This window comes from Drosophila erecta, unplaced genomic scaffold (assembly GCF_003286155.1).
Source record: "Drosophila erecta strain 14021-0224.00,06,07 unplaced genomic scaffold, DereRS2 tig00000126-arrow-pilon, whole genome shotgun sequence".
In the NCBI taxonomy this organism is placed as follows: Eukaryota; Metazoa; Arthropoda; class Insecta; order Diptera; family Drosophilidae; genus Drosophila; species Drosophila erecta.
In genome coordinates this window covers 7326351-7353068 of record NW_020825209.1, presented here as the reverse complement: position 1 = coordinate 7353068, position 26718 = coordinate 7326351, and the positions used below count along the sequence as shown (strand labels likewise).

The window sequence follows — 26718 nt, the reverse complement described above, 5'->3', positions numbered from 1 at the left end:
TTTTGGGTGCACTAATCCCGGCGCACAAGCACGAAATCAACTTGCTAGCAGCGTAGCTTCGATAATCTCAGCTCAAAATAACAAAATACAGCGTTTGGCGGGAGCGGGGTTATCTCCGACCCAATGACTTATCACTGTAGCTGGTTCGTAGCAGTTGGTCCGTAGAGTCGACTCGGTTCCGAGTTTGAAACCAGAGCGAAGCAACCATCTTTTTCCATTGAACTACTGTTTGATTAGAACTTCGAGCAGTAGACGAACATCACATCACATTTTCATGTACTGCGACCCGAACTAAGTTTTGTGATTAACAAATACTTAAATTCTTTTTTACTGTTCCAAATTATTTGATAGATGTTATTAAAACCACTAAAAGGAATTGTATACAATACAAAGCTGTGTCTTAAGAATTCGCGTTTTGTAGTAATATATTTTTAGCGGAAATAAGAAAAAAATTATTTGGTATTATAACAGATTCGTTAAAAAGTATACAAAAATGTCCGTCCGTTTATTTGCATAAAGAACAAACAATAAGAACAATAGAGTTGGTACAAAGCATTACACTAATACTCACTAACTTTTTGAATCAATACTTACAATATTTCCAAAAAAAGTTAAGTACATCGATAAATGCATGTAATATGAAACTTAAAACCTTCAAGTATGTAAAGAAAATTAAATTTAAATTTTAAAAAGGGAATAATTTAATAACGAGTAACGGGTATCTGAAAGTCGTGGCACTTTACCTTTACGTGCCTTTTTGTTAATATTGGTAACCAACAATTGCAAAACTAACTATAAAATAAAAATTATTTTTATTGTGTATATAATATTTAATCAAAGCTCAAATGTGATTATAAACTAAGTTACTTGCTTACAGTCCTTGGAGATTGCTTTCTAAATGCGGATGCTAAATTGATGTGCCCTTTTCACTGACTGTGCAATAAATTAACATTGGTATATTATAGAATATGCATATAATTTGTGATTTGCAGTAAGGTAATAAATAAATGACATTTCAGTTTACAGAATCTGTGTGTTTAAATTTCCAGCAGACTCCACATTCTAATTTATAACAGATGCAATCGAGGATTTGATTGGATCATGGCGGTATTTAGCGTCCTGTTGCGATTTGGTCAGTGCTGAAGATGCAGTTTCGAATCAGTTTCGATCATCAACGCCAAACAGAAGCCAACGCCGACCGATCGCATCCATACCTCATACACATCCACTTCCACTTGGGGTGCCCATGCCCGCCATACTGCACAACATACTCGTATCTATTTTTAGGCTACGACTTTTCCCATTTGGCCCTTCATAGATCCACATAGGTTCACCTCCGTCCTATGCCATACCATCTCCTACCATCCCATCCGAATCGTATCTTGTCGAATTGAATAGAACCGAATCCGAATCCGAACCCGAACACAGGCACATGGTGCAGGGTAGTGTGCGTGATCTGTAGAGTAGGAATCGGAATCGGAGTAACTGCTTCCCTCTGCGGATCGTGGGCATCGTTGGAATCTTGCTTGCTCTGATCGGATGGATCTGCTGCCTCCGCTGCCTTCGCCTTGCTCCTCTTCCTCTTCCACTGTCACTGCCTCTGCCTCCTTCTCTTTCGCCGTAGTCGCTGGCTCTGCCCGAATCTATAAGTAGATACACTTGTATGTACACATTCGTGTATATATTTATATACCCGAAGTCCGAATGTGTGTGTGTGCAACACACATGTGCACCCCAGAAGGCATCGCCTCTCCGCCGCAATCTACCAGGTTAGAGCTGCTCCGTCCCGTTTCGTTCCGTTCCGTAGTATTCCGTGGTGTTCCGTGCCCGAGGAGCGATCGTCCGCCTAACGATCGTAGCGGTCCATATGTATGTGTGTGTCTATGTGGGCGCTCGCTCGTCTGTGTGCGTGCGCGCATGGGTGTGTGCGTGTGTGTGTGTGTATGTATGCGCGACTGCCGTTAGTATCGCCAACGGGATCGCAAACAAAAAGTTCAGTTTCAGTTTAGTTGTTGTTTGGTTTGGTTAGTTTTAGTTGGTTAGTTGGATTCTGAGGACGGCGGACTACGGAGAACGGTAAATCGCGTGCAGTGTTGGCCGGAGAAAGAGAATTGCGCGCGCGTTTGCTTTCCATTCTTCTCCACTCTACTTTTCTCTCAGTGCAAATGCAGGTCAGCGAAAGCTTCTCGTGCGTGAATGAAATGCAAGAGCCCAGAGAGGGGCGGTGTGAGTGAGAGCGCGAAACGAGGATAAACGGCAGGAAGAAGAACAACAATAAGTGAGCAGGGACGTGCACACAACAACACGGGCAACAGTAGCAAAAAAAAGAGCTTTGGTGAAAAAATAGTGGAAGCTCTGCATAAATGTAAAAGTGCCCGCTAACAGTAAGTGCTCGCACGGATATTTGTATTCGTGAGTAAGAACGCAGAGGGGCACATGTGCATCTGATTTCGTGATTTGTGTTTTCACTTCTATTTTTTTGTGTTTCTGGCTCTTGGTTTGTGGTTTTTGTTTTTTTTTTTTAGTTTGCTTTTTCGCGTTTTTTGTCGACGTTGCCGTAGCCGATGAGCCGCCGTCTAAGGCTAAAAGGTTAACTTCTAAATATTAATAGTCGTTGTCGGTTTGTTGTCAACAACAAAATTCGAGTAACGCCAAAAACAACAAAGAACAAGTACGTTCGTTGATTTCGATTTTGTTTCGGCTTTTGTTTCCGTTTCGGAATGATGTGCTCTACCAAATGTTGTTTTTGTTGTGATTCGGTTTTCTTTATTTTCTTAGACAAGCACACACAGGCTCACACACACACTCGCCGCGCTTTAGCCATTAACCGTTAAGTGCCGCAAGGGTTACACTGTGTTCACACTCGCTACATTTGAAATGCAAACGCCGCCAGTCCCTCGCAGCAGCCGCAACAACAACAAAAGAAGCAACAACAACGAGCACAGCAGGAGAGTCCGCCATTGAATCAATCGGAAGAATCCGCAACGGATCGGAGAAGAGGGCAGCAGAAAGACAAGATCCCCATCCAGCATTGCGCCTGCTCAGCAGAATTGGGCCATCCAGAAGCTGCTGACAACACAGAATTCCCAAATGGTAAGCAAAAGGGAGATCAGCTTCCAGGCTAATAGCGCTGTATGTCTAAACAGTGGGAGAAAATATATGTACATCTGTACATATGTACTGCACGGATCGCAATCCGTGCGGCAGTGACAATCCATGAATATCTGCGAAACCAATTTCGCCGCGCTTAGTCATCATCGGCAGCTCATCTCTGGCGGGTGAATATTTCGCAGAATCTGGACGGCATGAATGAATTTTAGGCCATAAGCACTTCTGGCCAAAACCATAAGGGCACGTCCATTTCTTGAAAAATTCCGGAGATGATATCGAAGTTTTAAGGCTGAGATTTTTGATAATTAGAATAGTGCTAATCCAACAGAAGTTCACTTTATAAATTACATACATAGTTGAAACATAATCTCAGAGTTTCTGGGATTTAATGTTTACAAAAATGGAATTTCATTTAGCTACGATAAATGTAAATCATATTTTGAGAGAGCGCGGGTACATAGAAAATATAACAAAACAACTTGGTTTTTGTGAGCTTTTCAAATTGTAGAACGTCCATCTTTGTACGTATAGGATTAATAATTATTGACACTATACACTATGACACCATAAGCATTTTAAATAAGCTAATTGATCATTTTCATGTAGTGTATATATGAATTATTCTTTTATTAGTGTTAGTAGTCCTTATTTCTAGTTGTTCCTTATTTCTATTAAATTATCCTCTTGGGGCTTCTATTCTTCTATTGGACTCTTACTGTGCATCTCAATGTGCTTCACTGATCCCGCAGGAGACAAAGAATCCCCCGCCGGTGACGAGCAGCTATCACCACCAGCGGGCGCCGCGGACGCCGGAGTCGTACTTCAACGTGCCGGAGTCGGTGGCCCTGCTGAACATCGTCAAGTCGGAGCGAATTCAGAGCGCGTTCCAGTCGAACCGGAAGAACCATGCTAGCGTGTGGGAGATGGTCGCCGAGGTGCTCAACCGCTTCAGTGCCCGGAAGAGGACGGCCAAGCAGTGCTGCAACCGGTACGAGAACCTGAAGAAGATCTACACGCAGCTGAAGAAGAATCCGGAGCGCCACGTCCGCCGCAACTGGCCGTACATGTTCCTCTTCAAGGAGATCGAGGAGCAGCGCGGCGAGTGCTGGGGATCGAATGGAAAGCGCCTGGCGCTCATAACCAAGAACCACAACGAGCTCTCTTACTACCAGCGCCGGCGGCAGGCGGCCGAGCTGGGAGTGCTGCTCAACAAGGACAACCTTACCCCGCACCAGCACAGCCTCCTGCAGAGCCTCAGCCAGAGTCAGAGCCAGAGCCACTCGCACGCCCACTCCACGGACTCCTCGCAGAGCGGGAGCAAGCTGGAGCGCTTCCTGCCCAACCACTTTGTGGAGGCCCAGCTGAACGAGGTGACCGGCCCGGTCGGTGGCTCCGCATCCGGCGTATCCGGCCTGTCCGCCGGCGGCTTTGACGAGAATCCCCTCCAGATGCAGATGGTTCAGGCAGCCGCTGCCGCCGTGGCCGCCCATAAGCGACATGAACTCCAGATGGCCAGCGTTGGCGGTGTCCAAATGGCGCCCGAGGAGGACGACGAGGATGAGCCCCACCGGCCAGCATTTAAAAACCACCTCCACGGCCTAGGTCATGGCCATGCCCTCGGCTTGGGCCACGCGCCAATGGACGACTCCGGCGAAGCACCCGACTTCGAAAAGGACTGCAATGGAGCACTCAACATGCACCACCAGAACAATAACCACAGCGAGAACCACATATCAATGAAGTAAGTAAATGTATTAATACTTTATCTCAGAACATCCCACTATAGATCAACTGCATACTACTAACTAAAAACCTATGGGAATATACATAGAAGATATTTGCTGTTAAGATATTTCGCATAAGAAACTAGAGGAAATATTCAAGTCGATTGTCTGAGATAGCTTTTTCTTTGCTAGCGAATTAGCATATTAACAACTAAAGTTACTAGCCGAATAATATTTTATATACCATATTTTTATGGTGCTTGCATACTTATAAAAATAAATGGTATTCCCTTTTACCCAGCAATTAAAACATTTCAACTAAAAGAACATATTTATTTATATATACAAAGCTATAAGCAAACTGATCATTAGTAGCTAAGCACTACCGTTCGTCCAGGGTGACAAAAATTTTTTCAGTGTATAAGAAATAATAAGGGGGACATATGATTTAATTGTTAATATGTGGAAGTTCACACAATGTCTTACAACTTGTGCTCCGTTCTCAAGATTCCGCCTAAGACTCTCGCTTTTCTGACGTCCACAGGTCGGAGCCACTGTCGGAGGGCGAATTCAATCCGGACGACATCCAGCTGATGCAGACGAACTACAATGGGTGAGTGCCTGCGGCGGAAGCCATCTTCTCAGACCGCTTCCATTAATCATATCCACGCGTGCACAGGGCGCAGAACTATTATTCGCCGAGTATGGATCCGAATATACTGCACCCCGACGTGATCGTCGATACGGACATCCTGTCCGACTGCTCCTCATCGACAACGCTGAAGAAGAAGCGCAAGATGTCCACCTCCACCGACGGCGACAGCACAAATTATGAGCTGATCGAGTACCTGAAGCGACGCGAGAAGCGGGACGAGGAATTCCTCAAACGGATGGATGCGCGGGAGGACCGCCTTATGAACCTTCTGGAGCGCACGGTTGTGGCCATTGAAACGCTGGCCGTCAGGCGGGCACTTCCGTTTCCAGTGACAATCAAAGAGAACACGCCAGTGACAGCCAGACCGTTTTCTCCGCCACCAGAGGCTCAGTTTGCAGCGCCACCAGCTATGCAGGAGCAGCCCAGTCCGGAGCGCAATGGCAATCCGACAGCCGGGGGCGGCGCCATTTCCATCGCGAATCAGAATGCCGCCATTGAGGTGCCCGATGACGACGATAACGGTGACGATGCTCAGGTGAAGGACAAGATGGCCAAGCTGGTAGCGAAGGCTGGCGGAGATGACCGGTCAGATGCCAGGCAGACGTAGAATAGAAGCACCCACTACTTTAACATACAGTCGCTCGCTAGATCTACTTAAGACTTCTACCTTTAAACCCTCCCTACCACCACTCCTGACCGGATGGCGGAGAGGATACAGTGCCAAAGAAGAGCCATGTCTCGAATTTCAATTGAGATTGCCATTTTTACTTAGAGTCTACAAACGTGCTTAGCGGACGAAAGAAACTTAATGGAATGTTGAGCACCGCAATTTTTGTTGAAGCGATAATCTTAATTCTCTTAATTAGCTTTTAGTTAGGCGGAATCCCACCTACGGATGCCAAATGAATCTCAACACAGCCGGATTCACACCGCTACGATAATCTAGTTAGAGCTGCAACGGGGCTCAAATGCATTTGTGCAGTAACTAAAGCACAAACATTTCTTTTTTTTTCTAATCTAGATGAATACATGTACCATTAAAAAAAAAATTGGTTTATTTTACACAGGATTAAGCTTAAAACTTAGGGTATAATTTAACCTAGGGATCATCATTAACGATCAGTTTTTCGCCTTCTTATTCCGGTGGAGTTTGATGTCCTTGCTGGGCAGGTTCTTCTTCGTCTTGGCGATCTTGTTGGTGATCAGCAGTTTCAGGCGGTTCCTCACTTGGTCGTAGACGGCATGGTCAACCTCCGTCTTCGCTGACTTGAAGAACTTGGCTCCCTCTGCAAAAAGAGACGATCGGTTAGAGAGCGACACAAAGATCCAGATCTAAAATACACAGATCCATGTTCTTACCTTTGAGACGAGGATCGTTTCTAGGTATGAAGAAGGACTCCAATTTAATTTTGTTCTTCTTTTGACTGGACTTCTTCGCAGGCTTGGCCATGTTCTCCTTGCTGACCTCAAGCTCCGTGTCTTGCCGTTTTGCTTCGACCTCGTCCTCACTATCCGACGAGTCGTAGGAGAACGGATTGAGAGTGGCCAGTCCGAGCTTATTGGCAGAAGTCTTGCCCACCAGGATCTTTTCCTGGCCCAGCTTCTCCAACTGGTCCTGGCGCTTGGCCACCTCCTCCTCCGGGGCGCTACCAAACATGTCCAGCAGGCTGAATCCCTCGCCTCGTGTGTTAAGCGAATCTTTTAACGTGTCAGTGACAATGTAAAAGGCAGTTTTCGAGACGGGTGCAGCTTCACTGTTGCTCTTGTCGGCGACCTTGTCTTTGGTTTTGGGGGTCTCCTCCTCCTTGGGCTGATTTTGGCGCATTAGCTTCTGATGGTCCTCCTTGGCAGGATCGAAGCGCAGCATCTTTTTGTTCTTTGTCGACTTACCGTCATTATCGCTGGAACTGGTGATCTTGTGTCCCACAACCTGTTCCAGAATGTTCATCTGCCACTTGCGCTCACTCTCCTCCGGCTCAGGCTGCTCCTCCAGCTCCGCCTCTTCCTCCTCGTCTACGAAGTTGGATGTGATGCGAAATCGGGGATCTATACTCTGTTTGCTCTGCATCTCCACCAGACGCTCGCCTTTCTTGCCCTTATGCTGCGGCAGCACAACCTGTTCCTCTTCCTCATCGTCGTCGTTCTCGAACAGATCCCGTTTTTGTACTTCGGTTTTCTGGACGGGCTTGGCCTTCTCCTCCTCCTCCTCGGCGTCGCTGAATTTGATCCTCTTTGCCTGGCTGCCATCGACTGATATCGCGTTCAGCGCCTGCTGGATGAAGGACTTCTTTTGTAGGTGCCCCTGTCGCATTTTGTTGAGCGATTCCTTGCGCTTCTGCTCTGCCAGGCTCACATTGGCGTCCAGCTGCTGTTTGGCTGGCTTACGGTGCTGCTCGATGACGTGGAGTGGCTTCACGTCGTGCTCCTGCTGTATGACAATCTGTTCAGAAGCTAAAGAAATTAGCTGACAATGAGCTTGGGGACCATGAGTGCATGCATACCCTGCCATTGTGCATGGAATTGGCGGCGCGCTTCTTGGTGATCAGCAGTTCTGGAGGGACTTCGTCATCGCCGATCTCCTCATCCTCTGCGAATACCCTGCGCTTGTTCTGGCCGCTCTGCACCAGGAGCTGAGAGCTCGGCGTGAACCCCTCGGACACATCTGGCTCGCCCTGTTCCCGGCGCTGGTTCTCTTCGCGCTCGCGCTTCAGTCGGTCCAAAAATGATTCCTTGGCCAGAGAAACTCGTAGCTTTTCGCCGTGCAACTTCTGCCAGTTGAGCTCGTTAACGCCTACAAAACCAAGTTGTGGTTACTCTTTCAGCCACCGCTTTTCCCTTCCGGATAACTTACAGTACTGGGCATCATCCGTCTGCACGGTGACGAAGGCAATTACCTTGGTGCCCCCATCCTGCTCCTTGCGCTTCAGGTCCACGTGCTCCACGTGACCGTAGTCCTGGAACAGGCTCTGCAGGTCCGACTCCGAGGTCCTGGTCGGCAAATCCGCTAGGAAAAACCGAGTGCAGCCCATAATGTGTTTACGCTTGCAGTGCACGTGTAGAATCCAAATTCCGGCAAGAATTGGTGTGTGCCAGTGTGACCGCGGGCAAGTGAATCTTGTACTTAAATATCGACGCAATCTAGCCAAAAGTAATATTTTCCCAAGAACAATATACAGTTTTTGACAATCAAGGCAGTTTTCCAATTTATTTGTCAACTAAGTAAATAGCCAAACACAATAAGTTTAACAAAAGTAATCACCACCGTACAGTGCTGCAAAGCGAGCAATGCGATTCAGCTGGCTGGTCACACTGGCAGCAGACGTCACAATAAATTCTATTATTTTGTTTTGTTTTGTGCGAAAAGTTTGAAGGCCAGCGAACGTGGACTAGCTCACCAGCAACGGCAGCATGGCGAGCGGGACAAACAGCAGCAGCGTAGCGGCCCAGTCGTCGGACCCGGCACAATCATCAGCTGAGAAGTGGGGCTTCCCTTTGATTGAGCTCTACCGCCTGGCGTTCACGTTCTACAAGAGTAAGATAACAATGCTCGGCGCTAGCGCTCCAGCAGCTAATCTCACATTTTGTAGGGAATTCCGGCAAGGCCATCCACCTGTCGTACGAGGACAACCTCAAACTGATCGCCTTCAAGCAGCAGGCGGCACTGGGTCCGTTCAACACGAGTCGCGCTCCCGCTCTGGGCGTTCTGGATGTAATCGGTCGCGACCGGCAGCAGCACTGGCAGCTGCTGGGGGATATCACGCGGGAGCAGGCGATGGAGGGGTTCGTCGACCTACTGGACACTATGTGCAGCGCCTTTCGGCCGTACATTGAGGCCGTGCGGCAGGACCGCGACGAGACGCTGCGCAAGGAACTGCGCCTCATGGAGCTGGAGAAGGAGGCACGCGAACGGCAGGAGAACGCCCAGCAGGAGCTGCTAGAGGAGGGATACAAGGAGGAGCTGCAGCGCCGCCAGCTGCAGGACGCCCTCAACAAGCAGACGTACCAACAGTTTAAGGTAGCCCATCGATTTTTTCCACGACACGCCGGCCCTCTGCACCTGTTGTTGTTCTGCTCAATAATGCATGATAATAACTAGGTGCTCGGCCTTGGCTGCGGTGTCTGCCATTGAAAAGGGGTCATGACCCAGTTCTGAGGCAATTACATGCCTGTTCCTCTTCCATTAACTTGCTCTTCCTAACACTCCTTCCACAGCTGTACGCCGAGAAGCAGTTCCCCGGAAACCCCGAGCAGCAGGCCGTGCTTATCCACCAACTGCAGCGGGAACACTATCATCAGTACATGCAGCAGCTTCATCTACAGAACCAGAATCAGAACACGGAGCACAAGAGCCAACAGGAAGAGAACGCCGCTGGCAATAACAACAACAGCAGCATCGACTTGCCCAACGCCATGGAAGGACTTAAACTCGATGATGTCGACACCCAACAGCATCAGCAGCTGGCCGAGGAGCAGCTCGGGCATGTGGAGCAGACGGGGAGCGTTGGGCAGGATCAGCTTGGCGAGGAAGAGTACGACGACTACGTCATGATATGCCCGGCCAAGATCTGGACTCGTCCTGACATAGAGCAGTTTAAGACTGAGGTTTCTGCCGGAGATGGCGATGGGGTCATCACTATTGGACACGGCGACACAGTAACGGTAGGTTCCACTGAACTAATTAACTAAGGGCTGTTATTGACTGCCGCTATATGCAGGTCCGTGTGCCCACCAACATGAACGGCAAGTGCATCTTCTGGGAGTTCGCCACGGACAGTTACGACATCGGCTTCGGCATCTACTTCGAGTGGGCCAAGCCCGTGACCAACGAGGTAACCGTGCATGTGAGCGACTCCGACGAGGACGAGGACTGCGTGGATGAGGACTACCTATCCACCACCGAGGACCTGGAGTCGGGCTCGCTGTCGCAGGAGCACGGTGCGGTGAACAACCCGACTGCTGCCCCCAAGGCACCCATTTCCATTATCGTGCCCATCTATCGGCGGGAATGCTACAACGAGGTGTACGTGGGCTCTCACTCCTATCCGGGTGAAGGCGTTTATTTGCTGAAGTTCGACAACAGTTACAGCATCTGGCGCAACAAGACGCTGTACTACCGCGTCTACTACGAGCGTTAAGAGGCCAAAATGTATTTACTATCCAATAACTTAAAAGAATCCTATCTCTGTACGAACGGCTCATGTGCAAGTCCGGAATTATATGTATGTGTGTGGTTTTGGTTTTACGAGTGCGTTAATGCAACTCCGGGAAAAGACAATTGCGTTTTCCGCCTAAACCAATATTATTTATTATTTAGTTATAACCGACGAAGACAAGTCCAAAATTCAATTCGAAAATAATAAACCAATATAAAGACAACTGTAAATAATCAATTTTCGAAATATCTCTGCTCCTTAATCAAGAATAAATTGTACGCGACATGCACATAGGAAACTTATTCATACGATACAATTGTTGATTTCATTTTTGGGAATTAATACTATTTTTCTTTGGACAAAACTTAAAAATCAAATGTTTAATAATTCAACTCGTGTAAAGGGACCTTGATGTAAACGGTCCCATGATTTACTGGTTGTGCTTTCTATCACGGTCTGGTCACACTAGCCATTATGCATGCACTTCGTAATTTAGCCGGCAATGGAAAAGCAAATGCGTTTGGCGGAGGGATCAGGCGCCGCCTCAGCTATGTACTGGGCATCGAGACCTCCTGCGACGACACGGGCATCGCCATCGTGGATACCACAGGCCGGGTGAGGGCGAATGTGCTGGAGTCGCAACAGGAGTTCCACACCCGGTGAGTGCGCACATCTCCACATGCGGAGCAAATGGTGAACTGACTCGATTGCAGCTACGGAGGGATAATCCCGCCCAGGGCCCAGGATCTGCACCGCGCCCGCATCGAGTCCGCTTACCAGCGCTGCTTGGCAGAGGCGCAATTGAAGCCGGAGCAACTGACGGCCATCGCGGTGACGACGCGACCCGGTCTACCGCTGAGCTTGCTGGTGGGCGTGCGCTTCGCACGGCACCTGGCCCGTCGCCTGCAGAAGCCCCTGCTGCCAGTTCACCACATGGAGGCCCACGCGCTGCAGGCCCGCATGGAACATCCAGAGCAGATCAGCTTCCCGTTCCTCTGTTTGCTGGCCAGCGGCGGCCACTGTCAATTGGTTGTGGTTAACGGCCCCGGTCGCCTGTCGCTTCTTGGCCAAGCACTGGACGATGCGCCCGGCGAGGCTTTTGACAAGATCGGTCGTCGATTGCGCCTGCACATCCTGCCGGAGTACCGTCTGTGGAACGGAGGACGAGCCATTGAACACGCCGCCCAGCTGGCCAGCAATCCGTTAGCCTACGAGTTTCCGCTGCCACTCGCCCAGCAGCGTAACTGCAACTTCAGCTTCGCCGGCATCAAAAACAATTCCTTCCGCGCCATCCGAGCGCGCGAGAGGGCAGAGCGGACGCCTCCGGACGGGATCATCAGCAACTATGGCGACTTCTGCGCTGGCCTGCTGCGTGCTGTCAGCCGGCACCTGATGCACCGCACCCAGCGGGCAATTGAGTACAGCCTCCTGCCGCAGATGCAGCTCTTCGGTGACACCCCGCCCACACTAGTCATGTCCGGCGGTGTGGCCAATAACGATGCCATATACGCCAATATCGCCCACCTGGCCGCGCAGTACGGGTGCAGGAGCTTCCGGCCATCCAAGCGCTACTGCTCCGACAACGGCGTCATGATCGCCTGGCACGGAGTTGAGCAACTACTACAGGATAAAGACGCCAGCCTGCGCTTCGACTACGACTGCATTGATATCCAGGGCAGCGCGGGATTCGCCGAGTCCCACGAGGAAGCTGTCACTGCGGCGGCACTCAAATGCAAGTGGATACAGCCACTGCGTTGACCATTAGCGCGGTTATGTTTGATACAAAAAGCTTCTGTAATAAATGCATCCTTGATTGTTGTTAAGTCCTCTTAGTCCAAATTGAAAATATTGATCAATTGAAATATTGTAATCGCTCCAAAGATCTAGACGTTTATACAGACGGATAGATCAAGAAATGGCCAGATAGACTAGTCCCAGACCAAAATATATACTTTATGGGATTGAAAGCGCTTTCCTCTAGCTGTAGGATACTTTTCCAGGAATCTAATACTGACTGATATGACAGTAAGTTATCTCGTTCATATAACATTGAACAACCACAAATGTCTGGTGCCATTCCTTACCGATTTATGTATGGTGTATAAAAATCGCAATGGCTAACTGTTTTATATACAAGAATATTCGGTTGGAGCGCTTGTGTTTGTCCCGTTTATCATTGTAGCCAAGTCAGTAAATGGTTTCGTTTTCGATTTCGTTTTATTATAAGATATTATCTGAAATCAATAATGTTAAATCACTAAGGTCTAGAAAAAAAATGTAAAAATTGATAATGTATACATATAAAAATATTAAAAAATGCATTAGTTCGTATTTTCCTTTCTTCTTTGTCGTTTTTGCTGAACTACAATACAAATTTTTGTTGCTGTTGCCGTTTGTTGTTGTTTTATTGTTTTGTTATACTTTATGGATTATACATATTTAAATATATACTTTTATATAGATTGTAGATTTCAGATGTGTGTTTGTGGTTGCAACGCCTAGTTCTGTTCTTGCTTCTCTTGTTGTTTCTTTACCTTTTGTTATTTTCATTTAATTTACTTTTAATCATATTTCAATACTCATACGCTTAGTTGTATTACATATTAAGCTTCACTTTCATATTTGCATGCTAGCGAATTCCATCCTACCTCCGTTATTTGAACATTACGCAATCAGTTATCATAAATATTTAATATAATCCTCGCACTTTGCCTGCTTCTCACGTTGCTCTTGGGACTATATCGACTTGGATTGGATGCAAAACGAAAAATTGCATGGTTCTTTTCGGATCCCCCCATTCTGTTCTGGATTGTTTTGTTTATCGTAAATGTATATTTTGTTGCCTCCCCTTAATCCTTGTATATATATAAAGAAATATATATAAATCATTTGTTTTTGCTATACTGATATTGTGTTTTCTCTCTTTACTTAATTCGAAAATTGCGCCAAAAACATGTTTGCGCACAGAAATGAAGTCATTTGCGGTTTGATTCAATTTCACCTGCGGGGCAAAGCTGCATTGGCTGCAATTGGATCCTGGCTGGGATTGGGGCTGAAGCTTGTGGGGCGGAAGACTGTCCCGAGTTGAAAACAACTACCCAGTCGTCTGGCATAGTGGGCAAATCATAAAAACCGGCTAAAAATCCAGGGTAATTAGAGCTTCACGGCTGGTGCACGGACAGTAGTGGAACAGATACGCAGACGCACGTAACGGGAGACACAGAAAAGGTAAGAGAGAGTGGGACACAGGCAGATGGAGGGCAGGAGAAGTAGCTCATGGAGTACTGGGCTGGAATGCCCTCCGGAGGAAACGATTGCAGAATAACATAAATCAAAACATACATAATATATATATATGGCTATATATTGAACGCTTCTCGACGATGGGAGGCTGGGAAGGAGTCATTGCGATAGTAGAAAGCCAGAATGAAAGGGATACCGCGTGTGGGAAAAAAAGAATTATAAGAATTTGCACTTCCTTTTCTTTGTGGGCTCTGGTGGCTCCAGAGCGGCCAGGATGGCCTCGTCGAATACATTTTTCAGGCCCTTCTGTGTCAAGGCCGAGCACTCCACGTACTTGACGGCCTTCAGCTCCTTGGCCAGCTTCTCGCCCTGCTCCATGGTGATGGGCTTTTGCTTATTCTTGGCCAGCTTCTCCAGCGTACTGGTCTCGTCGCGCAGATCAATCTGGGTGCCCACCAGCAGGAACGGTGTCTTTTGGCAATGGTGTGTGATCTCGGGCACCCACTACAACTCAGAATGCCACAATTATAGTCCCGCCATAGTGTGGAATAGTTGCGTACGTACCTTCTCTTTGACGTTCTCGAAGGAACTGGGACTGACCACCGAGAAGCAGACCAGGAAGACATCCGTCTGGGGATAGGAAAGCGGACGCAGCCGATCGTAGTCCTCCTGTCCGGCCGTATCGAACAAACCCAGTGTGTAGGGCTCACCGCCGATCATCACGGTGACTGCATAGTTGTCGAACACCGTCGGCACGTACTCCGATGGGAACTTGTTGGTTGTGTAGGAGATGAGCAGGCATGTCTTACCCACAGCTCCGTCGCCGACGACCACGCACTTGATGGTTTGCATGTTGTGCACAGGGGTGATGACTCCTGCGGATTAGTTAGGGTTAGTTGCCAGATTAGAGTGGGGGATGACTAGTGGGTGCGGCTCCGACCGCTCCTCCATCCTGCTCCTGCCAGAGTGACCGTTCGCCAGCGGCGCCTTATCTATTAGGAACGGCGCCCAGGAGAGCGGGGTGGCAGTGTGTGCAATGTATGTACATATCTGGGCATAACGAGCGATGACTCAAGCCGAAGAAAGAACGGAAAGAATGAAAAGCAACGGCGCACACAGATAAGCCGGACGGGCAACAGAAAATTCTGATTGGACACACACACACACGCACACAACCGCTCGCTGCGCGCGTTTGTGTGCGTGCGGTGCGTGTTCACTTGCTTAGATGCAGTTTTTACTGCACTATTACTGGCTGGTATGGTGGTTTCTTTCGTCACGGGACTGGCCGCACAGTCAGCTGCTGAAGCTGGCCCGTTTTCCGCCGTAATTACCAGCTACAGCCAGATTGTAGATAGAATTTGCAGACGAAAAACTAATGAATTTTGGAAGCAATTATTTATCACACACGCACACTGCTGCACGGACCACACGCACTGCTTGTATGTGTGCGTGTCCGTCATCGACAATTCGTTTTCATTCACTGTTCACTGGGTAATTTTGGACGCGTTGCGATCTATTCGCAGATGCTCGTTGCGGGCACATTTTCCACCTTACTTACTGTTTTGTGTAATTTACAACCGCTGTCGAATCTGTTTCGTTTTCCGCTTTTCTGGGCTGGGCTCGATTCGATACGTACGGATAACTACTATTTCCTTTTGTGTTCGTGTTCTCTCTCTCCAGCGAGCTGTTTGCGTACGAGTGACTAGCGCGGCGTTGCCACCGGGTCGCAGCGCTCCCACCCGGCTTGCATAGTTGGTATTTTCGGTGGAAGTTGGCTCGGCTTGGCTATATATCTGACCGATATGCCAGATTTGGGCCCATATGCTGTCGGAATGCCATGTTGAAGTGGATATGGAGGATATGGAAGCAGTTGCCTGCGAATGGTAGCACTTAAGGCGTACTAGAATGCTTATAAAACATTCACACCTTTCGATAGTTGTCCTTGTGACTATAGAATTCAAATAGTCTTTCCCAAACATCTGTCAACATTATTCAAGAAATATAGTTTTCCTTTGCACAATATAATCACAAGTTTCTTAACAAGCATCAAATATTTTCCAATCAATCTTCAAATATTAGCGGTATATTTAGCACATTCCATTGGTATATTTTATTAGCCAATATCGAACTTCTTGTGGTCACACTGACGGATGTGAATGTTGTGAAGGGAAAAGAAGACGGAACGGGGCAAAGCAAAACAATAGACCAAAACGAACTCACTGAACTGGCCCCCGGGATCGAAATGGCTGGATTTTTGGAGACAAGGTGAGTTCGACCAAGGAAGTGAGCCTGAAAGCCCCCAGCTCTGACCAAACGCACTCCATTTCTCCACAGAAAGCGCAGCCGGGAGGACGACCTGGCGTGCGAGTCGACGCCCCTGTCGAAACGCATTAACAACCTGCATCTAAACTACGACGATGGGAACAGCAGTAGTAGCAGCAGCTGCAGCATTCCGCCATTATCGGGGGGAGGAGCCACTGTAGCCAGCGGTGGCCCCGATGCTGCCGGAAACGGCGTGGCAGCCAGATACGAGTACAACCCAGAACTGGGAGCCGAACAGAACCCATTTTACTATGAGAAGAACAAGATGCTTTACGACCTGCACGTCGAACGTAGTAAGCGGAGTAACCAGTAGCTATTGATCAAGGATTTTGGTGTACGCGTCCATGTCCTGGCATCGCCATTCAAGTGCCAACCCGAGTTCTCCACAACAACACTCTGTAGTCCAAATTAAGCGTAGTTCGCCTCTGTTCATCCTACTGTGCCCACGGATTTGGCTATCTGGCTCCGGATCTGGATCTGGAGTTGTGATCCTCAGCACTTGCGTTTGTGTGATAAGCATTGTTTACTTGCATGGCATTAGCATCGCCCGGATGCATCCACATAATACTAGAATATTAGAAATCGAGCTAAGACTCCCCCAAAACACGCACATAAATATGTATAGAATAAGTTATGTATTTATAATCCTGCATATATATATATTCTAAGAATATTTTAAGAACTAAATCATTTCTTATTTTCCTATTACGGTGAAATAAGATGTCCAGATGGGTTCGATGAAGGTGAAAAATAAGCTACAGGGACCTGGTAAAACGCAAGCTGGACTCTTTCTTCTAAAGAAAGAGTATATCATTCTTGATATACGCATTTGCCCATTACATATTTTGTTTATGATTTTTGGAGCATTGAAAACCAATACAATACCACATTTAATTGACATTTATAAAATAACGCAATTGATTCTTAAATCAAATATTGCTCTCAAGCACGCAATTTTCACACTTCGTCACCATTCAAACTTTTAAATGCGTATTTATGCATTAACGGGGTGGCAACTTTATATAAAAATATGTGGTATTTTTGTTTATTCATCTTTAATAAAAAAGCTGATAAGATAGTTGAAATCGCAGCATATGAATTTTTTGACATATTAAGTTTCATTGCACAATGATTGTAGTTAAATAATAATGCATAATTTGGATAAACATTTCGCGGTATAATTTGTTATTAACCACTGTTTTGTCATTTGTTTGAAATTAAAAATTTTGAAAATAGAAAGCTAATTTATGTCATTTTAATATATTTTGAAGTTCTTATATTAACTTTTTACCTTCATATGAGGTTTGAGATGGATAATTTGATGCATTATAATCCTTCTGTAACATTGTAAAGGAATCACCCTACTCTGCCAAAGAAGTTTTTTCTCCCAGCCCACGGCAGGTCACACTGTCTGTGTTTATGCCGCGCATATCGGGAAATTGTCGTACAATTGGGATTTGCGGTGCAAGCCATCGAGTAAGTTGCTTTATATCGCAATCCGTCGATGTGGAGCCCCTTTTGCCGACCTCGCAATCAGTTTTCAACCCCAAAGGTGCTGGGTGGACCTACGTAAAGTGGGCGCCAGGATGCCATTGACACGCAGTTCGTAAGTCGCGCCCCCGCATAAACGAAGCGCCTTACACTTTCTTTCTTTCCGCTCGCAGCCTTCAGCCCAAAATTGCCATTGCCCGGAGCACCGAATTGGCTGCAAAATGAGGCAGTCCGCTATTTGTGAGGACCGCAGGAGCAGCAACCAGGAATCGGGATACTAGCTGGCACAGGAGCAAGGATCAAGGATCAGACAAGCAGGAGCAAGGGCAGCAACAAGTCCCTCTGCACGCAACAGGTTATCACGAATTGCCCACAAGGGCACTCAGTTCTGATTCCAATCCAATTGCATCTCACGCATAACATCACAACACAACAATCAAAACACATCACATAATCGCGATGAGCCCTTTCGGCTCCAAGAAAAACCGCTCCCTGTCGGTGCGGGTGAGCACCTTCGACTCGGAGTTGGAGTTTAAGCTGGAGCCGCGTGCCTCCGGCCAGGATCTGTTTGACCTGGTGTGCCGCACCATCGGGCTGCGCGAGTCCTGGTACTTCGGGCTGCAGTACGTCGACACCCGCAACAACGTGTCCTGGCTGAAGATGGAGAAGCGGGTGCGTGACCAGCGCGTTGAGCTGCACGCCACCAACAATGTGTACGTGTTTAGCTTCTACGCCAAGTTCTTCCCGGAGAACGTCAGCGAGGAGCTGATCCAGGAGATCACGCAGCACCTGTTCTTCCTGCAGGTCAAGCAGAGCATCCTCTCCATGGACATCTACTGCCGCCCGGAGGCGTCAGTGCTGCTGGCCTCCTACGCGGTGCACGTGCAGTACGGGCCGTACGACTACGAGACCTACAAGGACGGCATGCTGGCCGGGGGTGAGCTCCTGCCCAAGGGAGTGACCGACCAGTACCAGATGACGCCTGAGATGTGGGAGGAACGCATCAAGACGTGGTATATGGATCATGAGCCTATGACGCGCGACGAGGTGGAGATGGAGTACCTGAAGATTGCTCAGGACCTGGACATGTACGGAGTAAACTACTTTCCTATTACGGTGAGAGTCTTGGTGAGAGCGAGGTGTATCAAAATCTAATCGTTTGTGTGCCCATTAGAATAAGAACAAAACCAAATTGTGGCTGGGCGTCACCTCCGTGGGCCTGAACATCTACGATGAGCGCGATAAGCTAACGCCAAAGACCACGTTCCAGTGGAACGAGATAAGGCACGTCAGCTTCGACGACAAGAAGTTCACCATTCGCCTGGTGGATGCCAAGGTCTCGAATTTCATATTTTACTCGCAGGACCTCCACATCAACAAGATGGTAAGGGCAATTCCAACTCAAAGGAATGTTTTTTTCAGTGAACTTCCCATATTAATTTTATACTTGTTTCGTGTTTTTTTGCAGATTCTTGACCTGTGCAAGGGCAACCACGATCTGTACATGCGCCGTCGCAAGCCGGACACCATGGAAATCCAGCAGATGAAGACGCAAGCCAAGGAGGAGAAGCAACGCCGCCAGATCGAACGCAAAAAGTTCATCAGGGAAAAGAAACTGCGCGAAAAGGCGGAGCACGAGCGCTACGAGCTGGAGAAAAGCATGGAGCACCTGCAAAACGAGATGCGCATGGCCAACGACGCTCTGGTAAAACTGTCTTCACTCATTGGCTTCTGATATATAATATTGTGTATTGTCCTCTATCCCAGCGGCGTTCTGAAGAGACCAAGGAGCTGTACTTCGAGAAGAGCCGTGTCAACGAGGAGCAGATGCAGCTCACCGAGTGCAAGGCAAACCACTTCAAGACGGAAATGGATCGGCTGCGCGAGCGACAAATGAAGATAGAGCGGGAGAAGCACGACCTGGAAAAGAAGATCCGCGACGCAGACTTCTATGTCCACCAGTTGACCGTGGAGAACGACAAGAGGGAGGCCGAGACTGAGAAGCTGCGCAAGGAGCTGATATGCGCCAAAATGGCGGAGCGGGAGGCCACCGCTCGCCTGCTCGATTTCCTCAACAGTGGACGCAAGTCTTCCACGGACAGCCTGCTGACCGCATCTAGTGTGTCGCACGCAGCCAATACGGCATCCAGCATTACGGCCATTAGCACGCCCTCCCTAATTACCAGTAGCTCAACCAATGACTTGGAGACCGCCGGCGGCGCCGAGCTGACCACCCACTCGTCGCACTATCTGGTCCAAGGTGACAATTCCAGCGGCATCTCGGACGACTTCGAGCCCAAGGAGTTCATCCTTACCGACAACGAGATGGAGCAGATCACCAACGAGATGGAGCGCAACCACCTTGACTATCTGCGCAACTCCAAGAAGCAGGTGCAAAACCAATTGCAGACCCTGCGCTCCGAGATCGCGCCGCACAAGATTGAGGAGAACCAGAGCAACCTAGACATCCTAAGCGAGGCGCAGATCAAGGCCGGCGAGAACAAATACTCCACGCTCAAAAAGCTCAAGTCCGGCTCGACTAAGGCGCGTGTGGCCTTCTTCGAAGAGCTCTGACCTCCTCCTTCTCCTCCGCATCCGCCGACATGACTAATCTCCGATCTAGCTGTACGATATTTGGTGTGTGTGCCTGTGCGCGTGCTAGAGTGTATGAGTGCCTTAACCGTAGTTGTACAATATCTTATTATAGCATACTATACTAAATGTTTTTCGATTGTTCGTTCACTCAAGCCGCTGCTGTAATAAACCAATTGCAAACGTACATATGTATGTACATGTAGAAACGCATGTAAAATTTATGGACAGACTTTGTATGAGTGTTGATACCTTCCTTAACCACAGGATTCCGTTCTCCTTGCAGCACGGATTTTTTGTAGTTAAGTTTGAAAGTTGATTGCGATTTTACTTAAAATAAAGCATGAAACGTTTTGGTTAAACGTTCGAATTCATTTTATTCGTGAAGCTACGTTGTGGGTCTGTTCCCGTTGAGGTTGAGGGTGCAATTCGATGTAAGTCTCAGTTACTTCACTGATATTTAAGCAATCGAAGAGCTATGTAATGTGTAATATACAAATATGCAACCTGTCATTGACTTCAGTGTAGAATATTAATAATTGAAGAGCACGTATAAGAATTTGTATTATAATTTTAGCGAATGTAATCCCATAGATTGTATGTTTAAGAGCGTCTTAGATAGGCAGCTCGTATTCATATAAGTCGGAATGGAAATGATAAGTCTTCCTATCCTATACCCTTTAGCTACAAAATGAAAATGGCGCAAATAAAAAGAAGGACGTTCTAGTTATTTATATTAATTTTTCAAGATTTCAAATCCAACTATGATATGATATGTTAGTACTCCGTTTCTTTCGCACCATCGATGTATCTTTCTCTAATCGAAGACCTTTATAGTGTGTGTTGCCTTGTTTTATGTGCATAATGGTTCCATAATTACATATGTAATAATAAAAATATAACTTTATTTAAAGTCTAAAAAGAATAGAAGCAACGAATTGGCATATTCCAACTGAAATTTTATGTTATTCCATTTAATCGTAAATCTCGAATAAATCTATTTTTATGAGAAATAACAGTGAGTAAATGTTTGGATAATAATGTGGCATATGTTCCAGCCATGCTTTCCCCAAAGAACGCAGGCGTGTGTCTTTCGCAGAAGTGAAGAACTTCCGATAAGGGCCATATTTAAGCCAACGGCACGGAGTTCCGTTTTCATTCAGCCATCGAGCTACAATGAGAAAAGACATAGCGGCAGTCCTCATCCTGACCACCCTGTTTCTAGGGTCTCGAAGAGGATCGGCTTTTCTGCTCGACATGGACTGCGGAAGGTCGCTTCCAACCAGGCTCACTCCGAACATCTACAGTGGTAACAGGACTGACATACTGGCGAATCCTTGGATGGTTTCGGTGATAGTGAAGGGCGAGGCCAAATGCAGCGGCTCGCTCATCAACCATCGTGAGTGTTTGAATCAAATGTTTAATGAGCTATTTTATTCACGCAAGGCGATCTTCGAACTATTCCAGGATTTGTTTTGACGGCAGCACATTGCGTATTCAATGATCAAATGTAAGTCCTTCATTCTCATGCATGTGTTCTCATGCTCATTCCCAAATCTATTCCTGCAGGCAGGTGCACTTGGGCGAGTTCGACCCACTGAATCCTGGAGATTGCGGTGCGGGTGCTCGCATACCAAACGCATATTGTGTTAGAGTCGACAAGAAGATCGTTCACGCGCAATTCATCCAAACACAAACCCAACAGTATGACATAGGCTTACTTCGGATGCAACATGCGGTGCGGTACTCAGGTAACTAAGTGAGATATCCAGCCGGTGCACTCCCAAGTCTGAACCAGAACTGCCTTTCCCTTAGACACTGTCCGCCCCATTTGCCTGGTCATCAATGAGTCAGTGGCAGCTATTGACCGATTCCAAATCACTGGCTGGGGCACAACTGAAGAAGGCAATCCCATCTTTTCGCGGTTTCTAAAGAATACCGTTGTGGAGCGCATTGATCGCGGTCGTTGCAGCTCGAAGTTTCAGGAGCAGGTGGACGAGTCCCAGATATGCGTCGGCAGTTGGATGAGCGACACATGCAGAGGAGATTCCGGTGGTCCCATGAGCGCGGATATACTGTACAGTGGCAGGTATCGCACCATCCAGTTCGGCATCATCAGCTTCGGCTTAAGTTCCTGCGCAGGCTTAACTGTCTGCACCAATGTGGCTCAGTACATGGACTGGATCTGGGATGTTCTGAATAGCTCGTCGGCATGAGCATAATGATCTTTGTTGTAATGTATTTAAACCCTGCATACCCTGCAGTAAAGGCAAGAGATGCTAATTAAAAACTATTGCCTACAACTATGCGTAGCTGCAATAGCTAAAGTGGGTGAGCTGAGATTCGGGTGCAGTGGAAGTAGATGATAGAAAAACACGAGGGCGGCTATAATCTAAAACCAAATTAGCTTTATTACTGTTTTAAAACATGTGATCTTTACATTTAATTACTTTGTTTCACCACTTCCTTCACTAAACAAATAAACGTAGTTCCGATCGCCTTCGAATCGGTCCAGCTCCACTACCACCAGCCCACTAGCCCACCAGACCACCCACCCAATTGCACGATGAAGTTGGCTCACCTGACGAGCGAGGCTTTGTGGTGGTAGCACTTGGTATACATTGAATTCATACCTTTTATAAACGGCGAGCGCACGAAGGATTGATGGATGGTCGGAAATGCTCGAAAATGGGAACTCGAATAGTCGGTTATAGGCATACAAAAGCTTAGAGTAAATTACATTACAAATTATTGTTGGGGATTCTCTCTTTACTAAGGAGTTTTAAATAGTTTTACGTCTTTTGTTAACACAATGGAATATTTTGATATATAAATATCTATATACACACATTAACTTACAGTAGATATCGTTAGCATGCAAATCGCTTGTGTGCAACAACTTTTTACATTTGTATTCCCCTGAACGGGATGGGATAAATAACGCTTGGAGATTGCTCTTATATTAACGAATCGATAACCCTTTTTGATTGACTACTTGCACTGCTTGCATGCATTTCCTAGCATATTCGCACGTAAGGATATCCCCAAGACAGTATTGCTTGTTCCACCTTTGCATATAGCCGATATCTACTGTACGTTGTCCCCTTTTGCAGTTTTGTCATTTCCAGAACGTTTTCGGATTGCGAGAAAGGGAGGAGAATCAGAAGGACTGCGGCTGTAACCACTAGCACCCGACTAAAACTAGACTGCCTGACCAGAACAAAGGATACTACGTCTGCCAAAAGAGCCTCTGATCCCTGCACCAATCGGTTGGAACTACACCGCGGTCACGCTTTCTTGAGCACAAAACTGGAATTCACATGTGTTTACAACAAAATAGTTACATTATCAATGACAAAAGAGCACAAGCCCGTTTAAGTTTATTGAAAACCAACGAAGTTCTCAGGTAGGGTAAATGCGTGAAATAGTTCGGTTGAAGTGTGTTAAGTTGGTGTTTGGTTCACACATTTCCGCTTTAAGAATTCTCAGGTGTCCGAGCTCTCCAAAAGAAAATAATTAAAAAAAATGATAACAACTACGCAAGTGCTGACACTTTGGTATGCGATCCCTATCAAACATTCTCACCGGCGACATATCCTCTATCTCTAGTATCTCTCCGTTCTCAAAGCTTCAATGCTCGCGTGGAGCTGTCTGTTTTTGTTTTGGGGGTGTTGGTATGTTGGCATGTGGGGTATAAAGGATTCAAGATATTTCCGGCTTGATGGGAAACAAGCGATCAGCAGCGCTAACCGTGGAATTTGTGGGCGGGGTGTTTGGGATAAGGACCCGTCCCCCTTTCTCATCGTGTTCTCATTCGCGTTCTCCGGGGCTGTAGTGGTAGATATAGATGTAGTTCGTAGATATATAGACAGGTTGTGTACAGTTTTAAAATGGCTTAGCGTTGTTAACTCAAGGACAACTGGTTGAGGGACAGCAGTCGCTCTACCGCCGCATTGATGTCCCCGAATGTAGCGATCAGAGCTGTAAAACACAAGAAAGCGTATTAGAATCGCGAACGCCAGTCGGCCAAAGCCCACTCACTAAGGCACTCACCCTGCAAGTTGGCATCCCGGTTACCAAAGCCCATTGCGTTCAGCTGCTCCAACTGCGACTGATAGCGCACCTCCGGCGGCTGTGTGTTGTCCGTGTTGTTCGACATACCGTTGAGCATGCGCATCATGAAGTCGTTGAAAAGCTGCGCATTAGGACCACCGCCCGGAGCCAGGCTTGGGCCGCCGGTGCCGGTGTTGCCAGTGTTCAAGCCGCTGCTCGGCGAGACGTTGTTGGTGTTGGCACCGCTGTTGCCCCCGTTCCCATCGCCGCTGGCTGGATCCGTTGCAGAGCCGGCACCCGGTGGTGGCGGTGGAATGCCTAGGGTGCCAACTAGACCTGGGGCCGCACTGCGCAGCTGCTCCATGCCCTGCTGGATCTGCAGGATGGCGTTCATTGCGTCCGGGTTGGTTAGCATATTCATCACCTCTGGGTTCTGCATTTGGGCCATAAACTGGGGCATCATCTGACGCACCTGCTCCTGCAGGGCGGGGTTGTTAGACAAAAGCGGACTGCTGCTCAGCAAGCGCGAGGCCATGTCTGGGTCCTGGGACATGGACTCCATCATAGAACGCGTGTACGGCGCGTTCAGCAGGTTCTGCATCATGGCCGGGTTGTCGGCCATCTGCTGGAGTAGGCTTCGCATGGCCGGCGTGTTAAGCACATTGTTCGGCGGCAGATCCCCCGTTTGATTGCCGGCGCCAGAGCCACCGCCTGTGCCATTAGTTGCCGAATTGGCACCGCCAGCGCCCCACGGATTCGGCAAGGGATTGCGGTTCTCGGTGCCCTGCTGCGGGTTGATGCCGGCTCCCGAGCCGCCGCCGTCGACTAGGCCGGCGAAGGGGTTGCGACCAAAAGATTCCGTGGCCGCGTTCATCATTGGCTCCTGAATGTCGCGGTAGATGCGCTGCAGGGCGCTGTAGCCGCCCGGCACCGACTCCAAGTTCGACATGGCCCGGTCGTGCGAGCGCATCAGCTCCTGCAGCATCGAGGGATTGCGGGCCAGCTCCATCGTCTGGCGCAGCAGGTCCGGATTGTTAAGCATGTGCGAGATCTCGGGATTGCGCTGCATCAGGTCCTGCATCTGCGGATTGGACGTGATCAGCTGGCGCATGGTATCTGGGTTGTTCATCATCTGCTGCACCAGCGGGTTGTCCATCAGGGAGCGCAGCATGTCACCGTTGTTGAGCAACTCGTTCTGCATGCGCGCCTGCAGGTCCATGAAGGTGTTCGATCCGGCTCCAAGTGCCTCCATTCCGGCCAGGCCACCGAATTGATTCAAGCCGAAGGGTGTTTGGCGCACGTCAGCCGGCTGGCGGGCCGGCATCTCGTTGTTGCGCGTCGGCGCCTTAATCACCAAATGCACCGTCAGGTTGTCCTTGATGTTGTGCATCTTGAGCGTGTCCGTGTCCTTCATAATTTTGCCGGCAAAAATAAGCACGAGCTGCTCGGGCTCCGATTCGAACTTTTGTGCAACCAGAATTTTGAACTATGGGGCGAGAATGGTGTGATTGCTGTCATTATTATGGGCCCATGATATAGTTCCCCTCTCAATTAAATGTGTGTTCCTATGCCCCTTCAATTTATGTGGGTTAATGGGTGGTGTGTGTGGGGAAGAACCACCCTTTGCGGTGTCCGCACGGCCAGCGAACACTGTACTGTGCAAAGTGCACTGTACCAGCTGCGTGTGTTGTGTGCGGCTTAGGCAAAGTGCACTGTACCGCGATTACGGGCACTAATTGCCCAATACTTTAGAGGGTTGTGGGCAAAGAGCAGGGGTGAGGGTGTCCATCGCAATGAATGGAAGGGGCCAGAAGGGCTTGGAGGCCCAACAGTCACCAGACGGGTCACGCGGTCCGTACTCACATCTTTTATTCCAGAATCTTCGTCAACCTCGACCGTCTTCTTGTCCTTTGGCGTTTTTACAACCACGTTGATGCGCTTGCTGCCGCCTTCCGCCATTTCGATGGTGTAGTTGCGTTCTCGTTTGGTTCTATGTATTTGCGCCGATTTAGCTTGTTGTTTCTAGATGTTGTCACGTCTGTAATTTTTTGTGTTCTGGATAGGTACGTGTTTTCAAACTAAACTATTTTCCATTTGATGAAAAGTAATTCGTCACTTTCTCACTCACACGCACACACACACTCATACTCGGTTTCGATTTTGACTTTTACACACGCCAGGGCTGACGTAAATCCAATCGATACATCGATAACGGGTAATTGAAGCGTTGAACGCGCCTTATCCGCTGTCACACAGTGTGCTCTGCTTGAAAACGTATTTGGCAGAGGCCGTTGCAGGAGATGCGAGCCAACATTTGCATACAATTTATACTGCGGATGGAAAGCAATGGCTTGCACTTATCGCACTCAATATG

The 26718-nt window shown here is 48.0% G+C and overlaps 9 protein-coding genes and 1 long non-coding RNA gene across 17 annotated transcripts; 6 read left to right on the top strand and 4 right to left on the bottom strand.

The window, feature by feature from the left end:
* Window positions 1-1334: 1334 nt before the first annotated feature.
* Window positions 1335-1848, bottom strand: LOC113564547. Its single transcript, XR_003408088.1, has 2 exons — window positions 1767-1848; window positions 1335-1643 (listed from the first exon to the last, which is right to left on the bottom strand). It is a non-coding gene; the product is annotated as an uncharacterized LOC113564547 (long non-coding RNA).
* LOC6550476 lies at window positions 1638-6290 on the top strand. 6 transcript variants are annotated; one of them, XM_026982475.1, is made up of 6 exons: window positions 1804-1869; window positions 2526-2671; window positions 2779-3093; window positions 3861-4852; window positions 5380-5448; window positions 5515-6290. In XM_026982475.1, the coding sequence occupies exons 3-6, from the start codon at window positions 3091-3093 to the stop codon at window positions 6095-6097; spliced, it is 1647 nt and encodes a 548-aa protein (XP_026838276.1). In that variant the 5' UTR covers window positions 1804-1869; window positions 2526-2671; window positions 2779-3090; the 3' UTR covers window positions 6098-6290. The 6 variants fall into 6 exon arrangements, with proteins under 6 accessions (XP_026838277.1, XP_026838275.1, XP_026838276.1 ...); XM_026982473.1 differs by lacking the exon at window positions 1804-1869 and adding an exon at window positions 1933-2076; XM_026982476.1 differs by lacking the exons at window positions 1804-1869; window positions 2526-2671 and adding an exon at window positions 1638-1769.
* Window positions 6291-6527: 237 nt separating this feature from the next.
* On the bottom strand, window positions 6528-8751 carry LOC6550475 (probable RNA-binding protein CG14230). Its single transcript, XM_001977783.3, has 4 exons — window positions 8342-8751; window positions 7992-8281; window positions 6850-7930; window positions 6528-6776 (listed from the first exon to the last, which is right to left on the bottom strand). The coding sequence occupies exons 1-4, from the start codon at window positions 8517-8519 to the stop codon at window positions 6610-6612; spliced, it is 1716 nt and encodes a 571-aa protein (XP_001977819.1). The 5' UTR covers window positions 8520-8751; the 3' UTR covers window positions 6528-6609.
* Window positions 8752-8783: 32 nt separating this feature from the next.
* On the top strand, window positions 8784-10945 carry LOC6550474 (Golgi resident protein GCP60). Its single transcript, XM_001977782.3, has 4 exons — window positions 8784-9022; window positions 9078-9505; window positions 9703-10149; window positions 10206-10945. Exons 1-4 carry the CDS (start codon window positions 8899-8901, stop codon window positions 10623-10625), a joined length of 1419 nt encoding a protein of 472 aa, XP_001977818.1. The 5' UTR covers window positions 8784-8898; the 3' UTR covers window positions 10626-10945.
* A 139-nt stretch (window positions 10946-11084) lies between these two features.
* On the top strand, window positions 11085-12466 carry LOC6550502 (probable tRNA N6-adenosine threonylcarbamoyltransferase, mitochondrial). The gene is made up of 2 exons (XM_001977781.3): window positions 11085-11302; window positions 11357-12466. The coding sequence occupies exons 1-2, from the start codon at window positions 11118-11120 to the stop codon at window positions 12399-12401; spliced, it is 1230 nt and encodes a 409-aa protein (XP_001977817.1). The 5' UTR covers window positions 11085-11117; the 3' UTR covers window positions 12402-12466.
* A 375-nt stretch (window positions 12467-12841) lies between these two features.
* Window positions 12842-15618, bottom strand: LOC6550501 (cdc42 homolog). The gene is made up of 3 exons (XM_001977780.3): window positions 15445-15618; window positions 14451-14761; window positions 12842-14390 (listed from the first exon to the last, which is right to left on the bottom strand). Exons 2-3 carry the CDS (start codon window positions 14736-14738, stop codon window positions 14103-14105), a joined length of 576 nt encoding a protein of 191 aa, XP_001977816.1. The 5' UTR covers window positions 14739-14761; window positions 15445-15618; the 3' UTR covers window positions 12842-14102.
* Window positions 15619-16001: 383 nt separating this feature from the next.
* LOC6550500 lies at window positions 16002-16895 on the top strand. Its single transcript, XM_001977779.3, has 2 exons — window positions 16002-16151; window positions 16221-16895. Exons 1-2 carry the CDS (start codon window positions 16129-16131, stop codon window positions 16519-16521), a joined length of 324 nt encoding a protein of 107 aa, XP_001977815.1. The 5' UTR covers window positions 16002-16128; the 3' UTR covers window positions 16522-16895.
* Window positions 16896-17578: 683 nt separating this feature from the next.
* Window positions 17579-20670, top strand: LOC6550499 (moesin/ezrin/radixin homolog 2). 3 transcript variants are annotated; one of them, XM_026982553.1, is made up of 5 exons: window positions 17579-17814; window positions 17873-18815; window positions 18874-19083; window positions 19168-19404; window positions 19467-20670. In XM_026982553.1, exons 2-5 carry the CDS (start codon window positions 18159-18161, stop codon window positions 20271-20273), a joined length of 1911 nt encoding a protein of 636 aa, XP_026838354.1. In that variant the 5' UTR covers window positions 17579-17814; window positions 17873-18158; the 3' UTR covers window positions 20274-20670. The 3 variants fall into 3 exon arrangements, with proteins under 3 accessions (XP_026838354.1, XP_026838355.1, XP_001977814.1); XM_026982554.1 differs by having other exon boundaries at window positions 17590-17684; XM_001977778.3 differs by lacking the exon at window positions 17579-17814 and having other exon boundaries at window positions 17822-18815.
* Window positions 20671-21467: 797 nt separating this feature from the next.
* LOC6550498 (serine protease grass) lies at window positions 21468-22573 on the top strand. Its single transcript, XM_001977777.2, has 4 exons — window positions 21468-21690; window positions 21759-21801; window positions 21861-22042; window positions 22107-22573. The coding sequence occupies exons 1-4, from the start codon at window positions 21468-21470 to the stop codon at window positions 22505-22507; spliced, it is 849 nt and encodes a 282-aa protein (XP_001977813.1). The 3' UTR covers window positions 22508-22573.
* A 106-nt stretch (window positions 22574-22679) lies between these two features.
* LOC6550497 (ubiquilin-1) lies at window positions 22680-26627 on the bottom strand. Its single transcript, XM_001977776.3, has 3 exons — window positions 26208-26627; window positions 24345-25830; window positions 22680-24272 (listed from the first exon to the last, which is right to left on the bottom strand). The coding sequence occupies exons 1-3, from the start codon at window positions 26301-26303 to the stop codon at window positions 24196-24198; spliced, it is 1659 nt and encodes a 552-aa protein (XP_001977812.1). The 5' UTR covers window positions 26304-26627; the 3' UTR covers window positions 22680-24195.
* Window positions 26628-26718: the final 91 nt, after the last annotated feature.

Bases quoted from the DNA above. Each gene is read 5' to 3' on its own strand.
- LOC6550498 (XM_001977777.2), top strand. From the start codon at position 21,468: ATGAGAAAAGACATAGCGGCAGTCCTCATCCTGACCACCCTGTTTCTA. The intron at 21,691-21,758 runs GTGAGTGTTTGA...GAACTATTCCAG, and splicing joins CGGCTCGCTCATCAACCATC to GATTTGTTTTGACGGCAGCA. The intron at 21,802-21,860 runs GTAAGTCCTTCA...CTATTCCTGCAG, and splicing joins TGCGTATTCAATGATCAAAT to GCAGGTGCACTTGGGCGAGT.
- LOC6550500 (XM_001977779.3), top strand. From the start codon at position 16,129: ATGGCTGGATTTTTGGAGACAAG. The intron at 16,152-16,220 runs GTGAGTTCGACC...ATTTCTCCACAG, and splicing joins GCTGGATTTTTGGAGACAAG to AAAGCGCAGCCGGGAGGACG.
- LOC6550474 (XM_001977782.3), top strand. From the start codon at position 8,899: ATGGCGAGCGGGACAAACAGCAGCAGCGTAGCGGCCCAGTCGTCGGAC. The intron at 9,023-9,077 runs GTAAGATAACAA...CACATTTTGTAG, and splicing joins GGCGTTCACGTTCTACAAGA to GGAATTCCGGCAAGGCCATC. The intron at 9,506-9,702 runs GTAGCCCATCGA...CTCCTTCCACAG, and splicing joins AGACGTACCAACAGTTTAAG to CTGTACGCCGAGAAGCAGTT.
- LOC6550476 (XM_026982476.1), top strand. The intron at 4,853-5,379 runs GTAAGTAAATGT...TGACGTCCACAG, and splicing joins GAGAACCACATATCAATGAA to GTCGGAGCCACTGTCGGAGG. The intron at 5,449-5,514 runs GTGAGTGCCTGC...ACGCGTGCACAG, and splicing joins ATGCAGACGAACTACAATGG to GGCGCAGAACTATTATTCGC.
- LOC6550499 (XM_026982553.1), top strand. From the start codon at position 18,159: ATGAGCCCTTTCGGCTCCAAGAAAAACCGCTCCCTGTCGGTGCGGGTG. The intron at 18,816-18,873 runs GTGAGAGTCTTG...TGTGCCCATTAG, and splicing joins TAAACTACTTTCCTATTACG to AATAAGAACAAAACCAAATT. The intron at 19,405-19,466 runs GTAAAACTGTCT...CCTCTATCCCAG, and splicing joins GCATGGCCAACGACGCTCTG to CGGCGTTCTGAAGAGACCAA.
- LOC6550502 (XM_001977781.3), top strand. From the start codon at position 11,118: ATGCATGCACTTCGTAATTTAGCCGGCAATGGAAAAGCAAATGCGTTT. The intron at 11,303-11,356 runs GTGAGTGCGCAC...ACTCGATTGCAG, and splicing joins CAACAGGAGTTCCACACCCG to CTACGGAGGGATAATCCCGC.
- LOC6550475 (XM_001977783.3), bottom strand. From the start codon at position 8,519: ATGGGCTGCACTCGGTTTTTCCTAGCGGATTTGCCGACCAGGACCTCG. The intron at 7,931-7,991 runs GTATGCATGCAC...GCTTCTGAACAG, and splicing joins ATTCCATGCACAATGGCAGG to ATTGTCATACAGCAGGAGCA. The intron at 6,777-6,849 runs GTAAGAACATGG...CTCTTTTTGCAG, and splicing joins AAACGATCCTCGTCTCAAAG to AGGGAGCCAAGTTCTTCAAG.
- LOC6550497 (XM_001977776.3), bottom strand. From the start codon at position 26,303: ATGGCGGAAGGCGGCAGCAAGCGCATCAACGTGGTTGTAAAAACGCCA. The intron at 25,831-26,207 runs GTGAGTACGGAC...CTCGCCCCATAG, and splicing joins AAGATTCTGGAATAAAAGAT to TTCAAAATTCTGGTTGCACA. The intron at 24,273-24,344 runs GTGAGTGCCTTA...TGTGTTTTACAG, and splicing joins CCGGGATGCCAACTTGCAGG to CTCTGATCGCTACATTCGGG.
- LOC6550501 (XM_001977780.3), bottom strand. From the start codon at position 14,738: ATGCAAACCATCAAGTGCGTGGTCGTCGGCGACGGAGCTGTGGGTAAG. The intron at 14,391-14,450 runs GTACGTACGCAA...TCTGAGTTGTAG, and splicing joins TCGAGAACGTCAAAGAGAAG to TGGGTGCCCGAGATCACACA.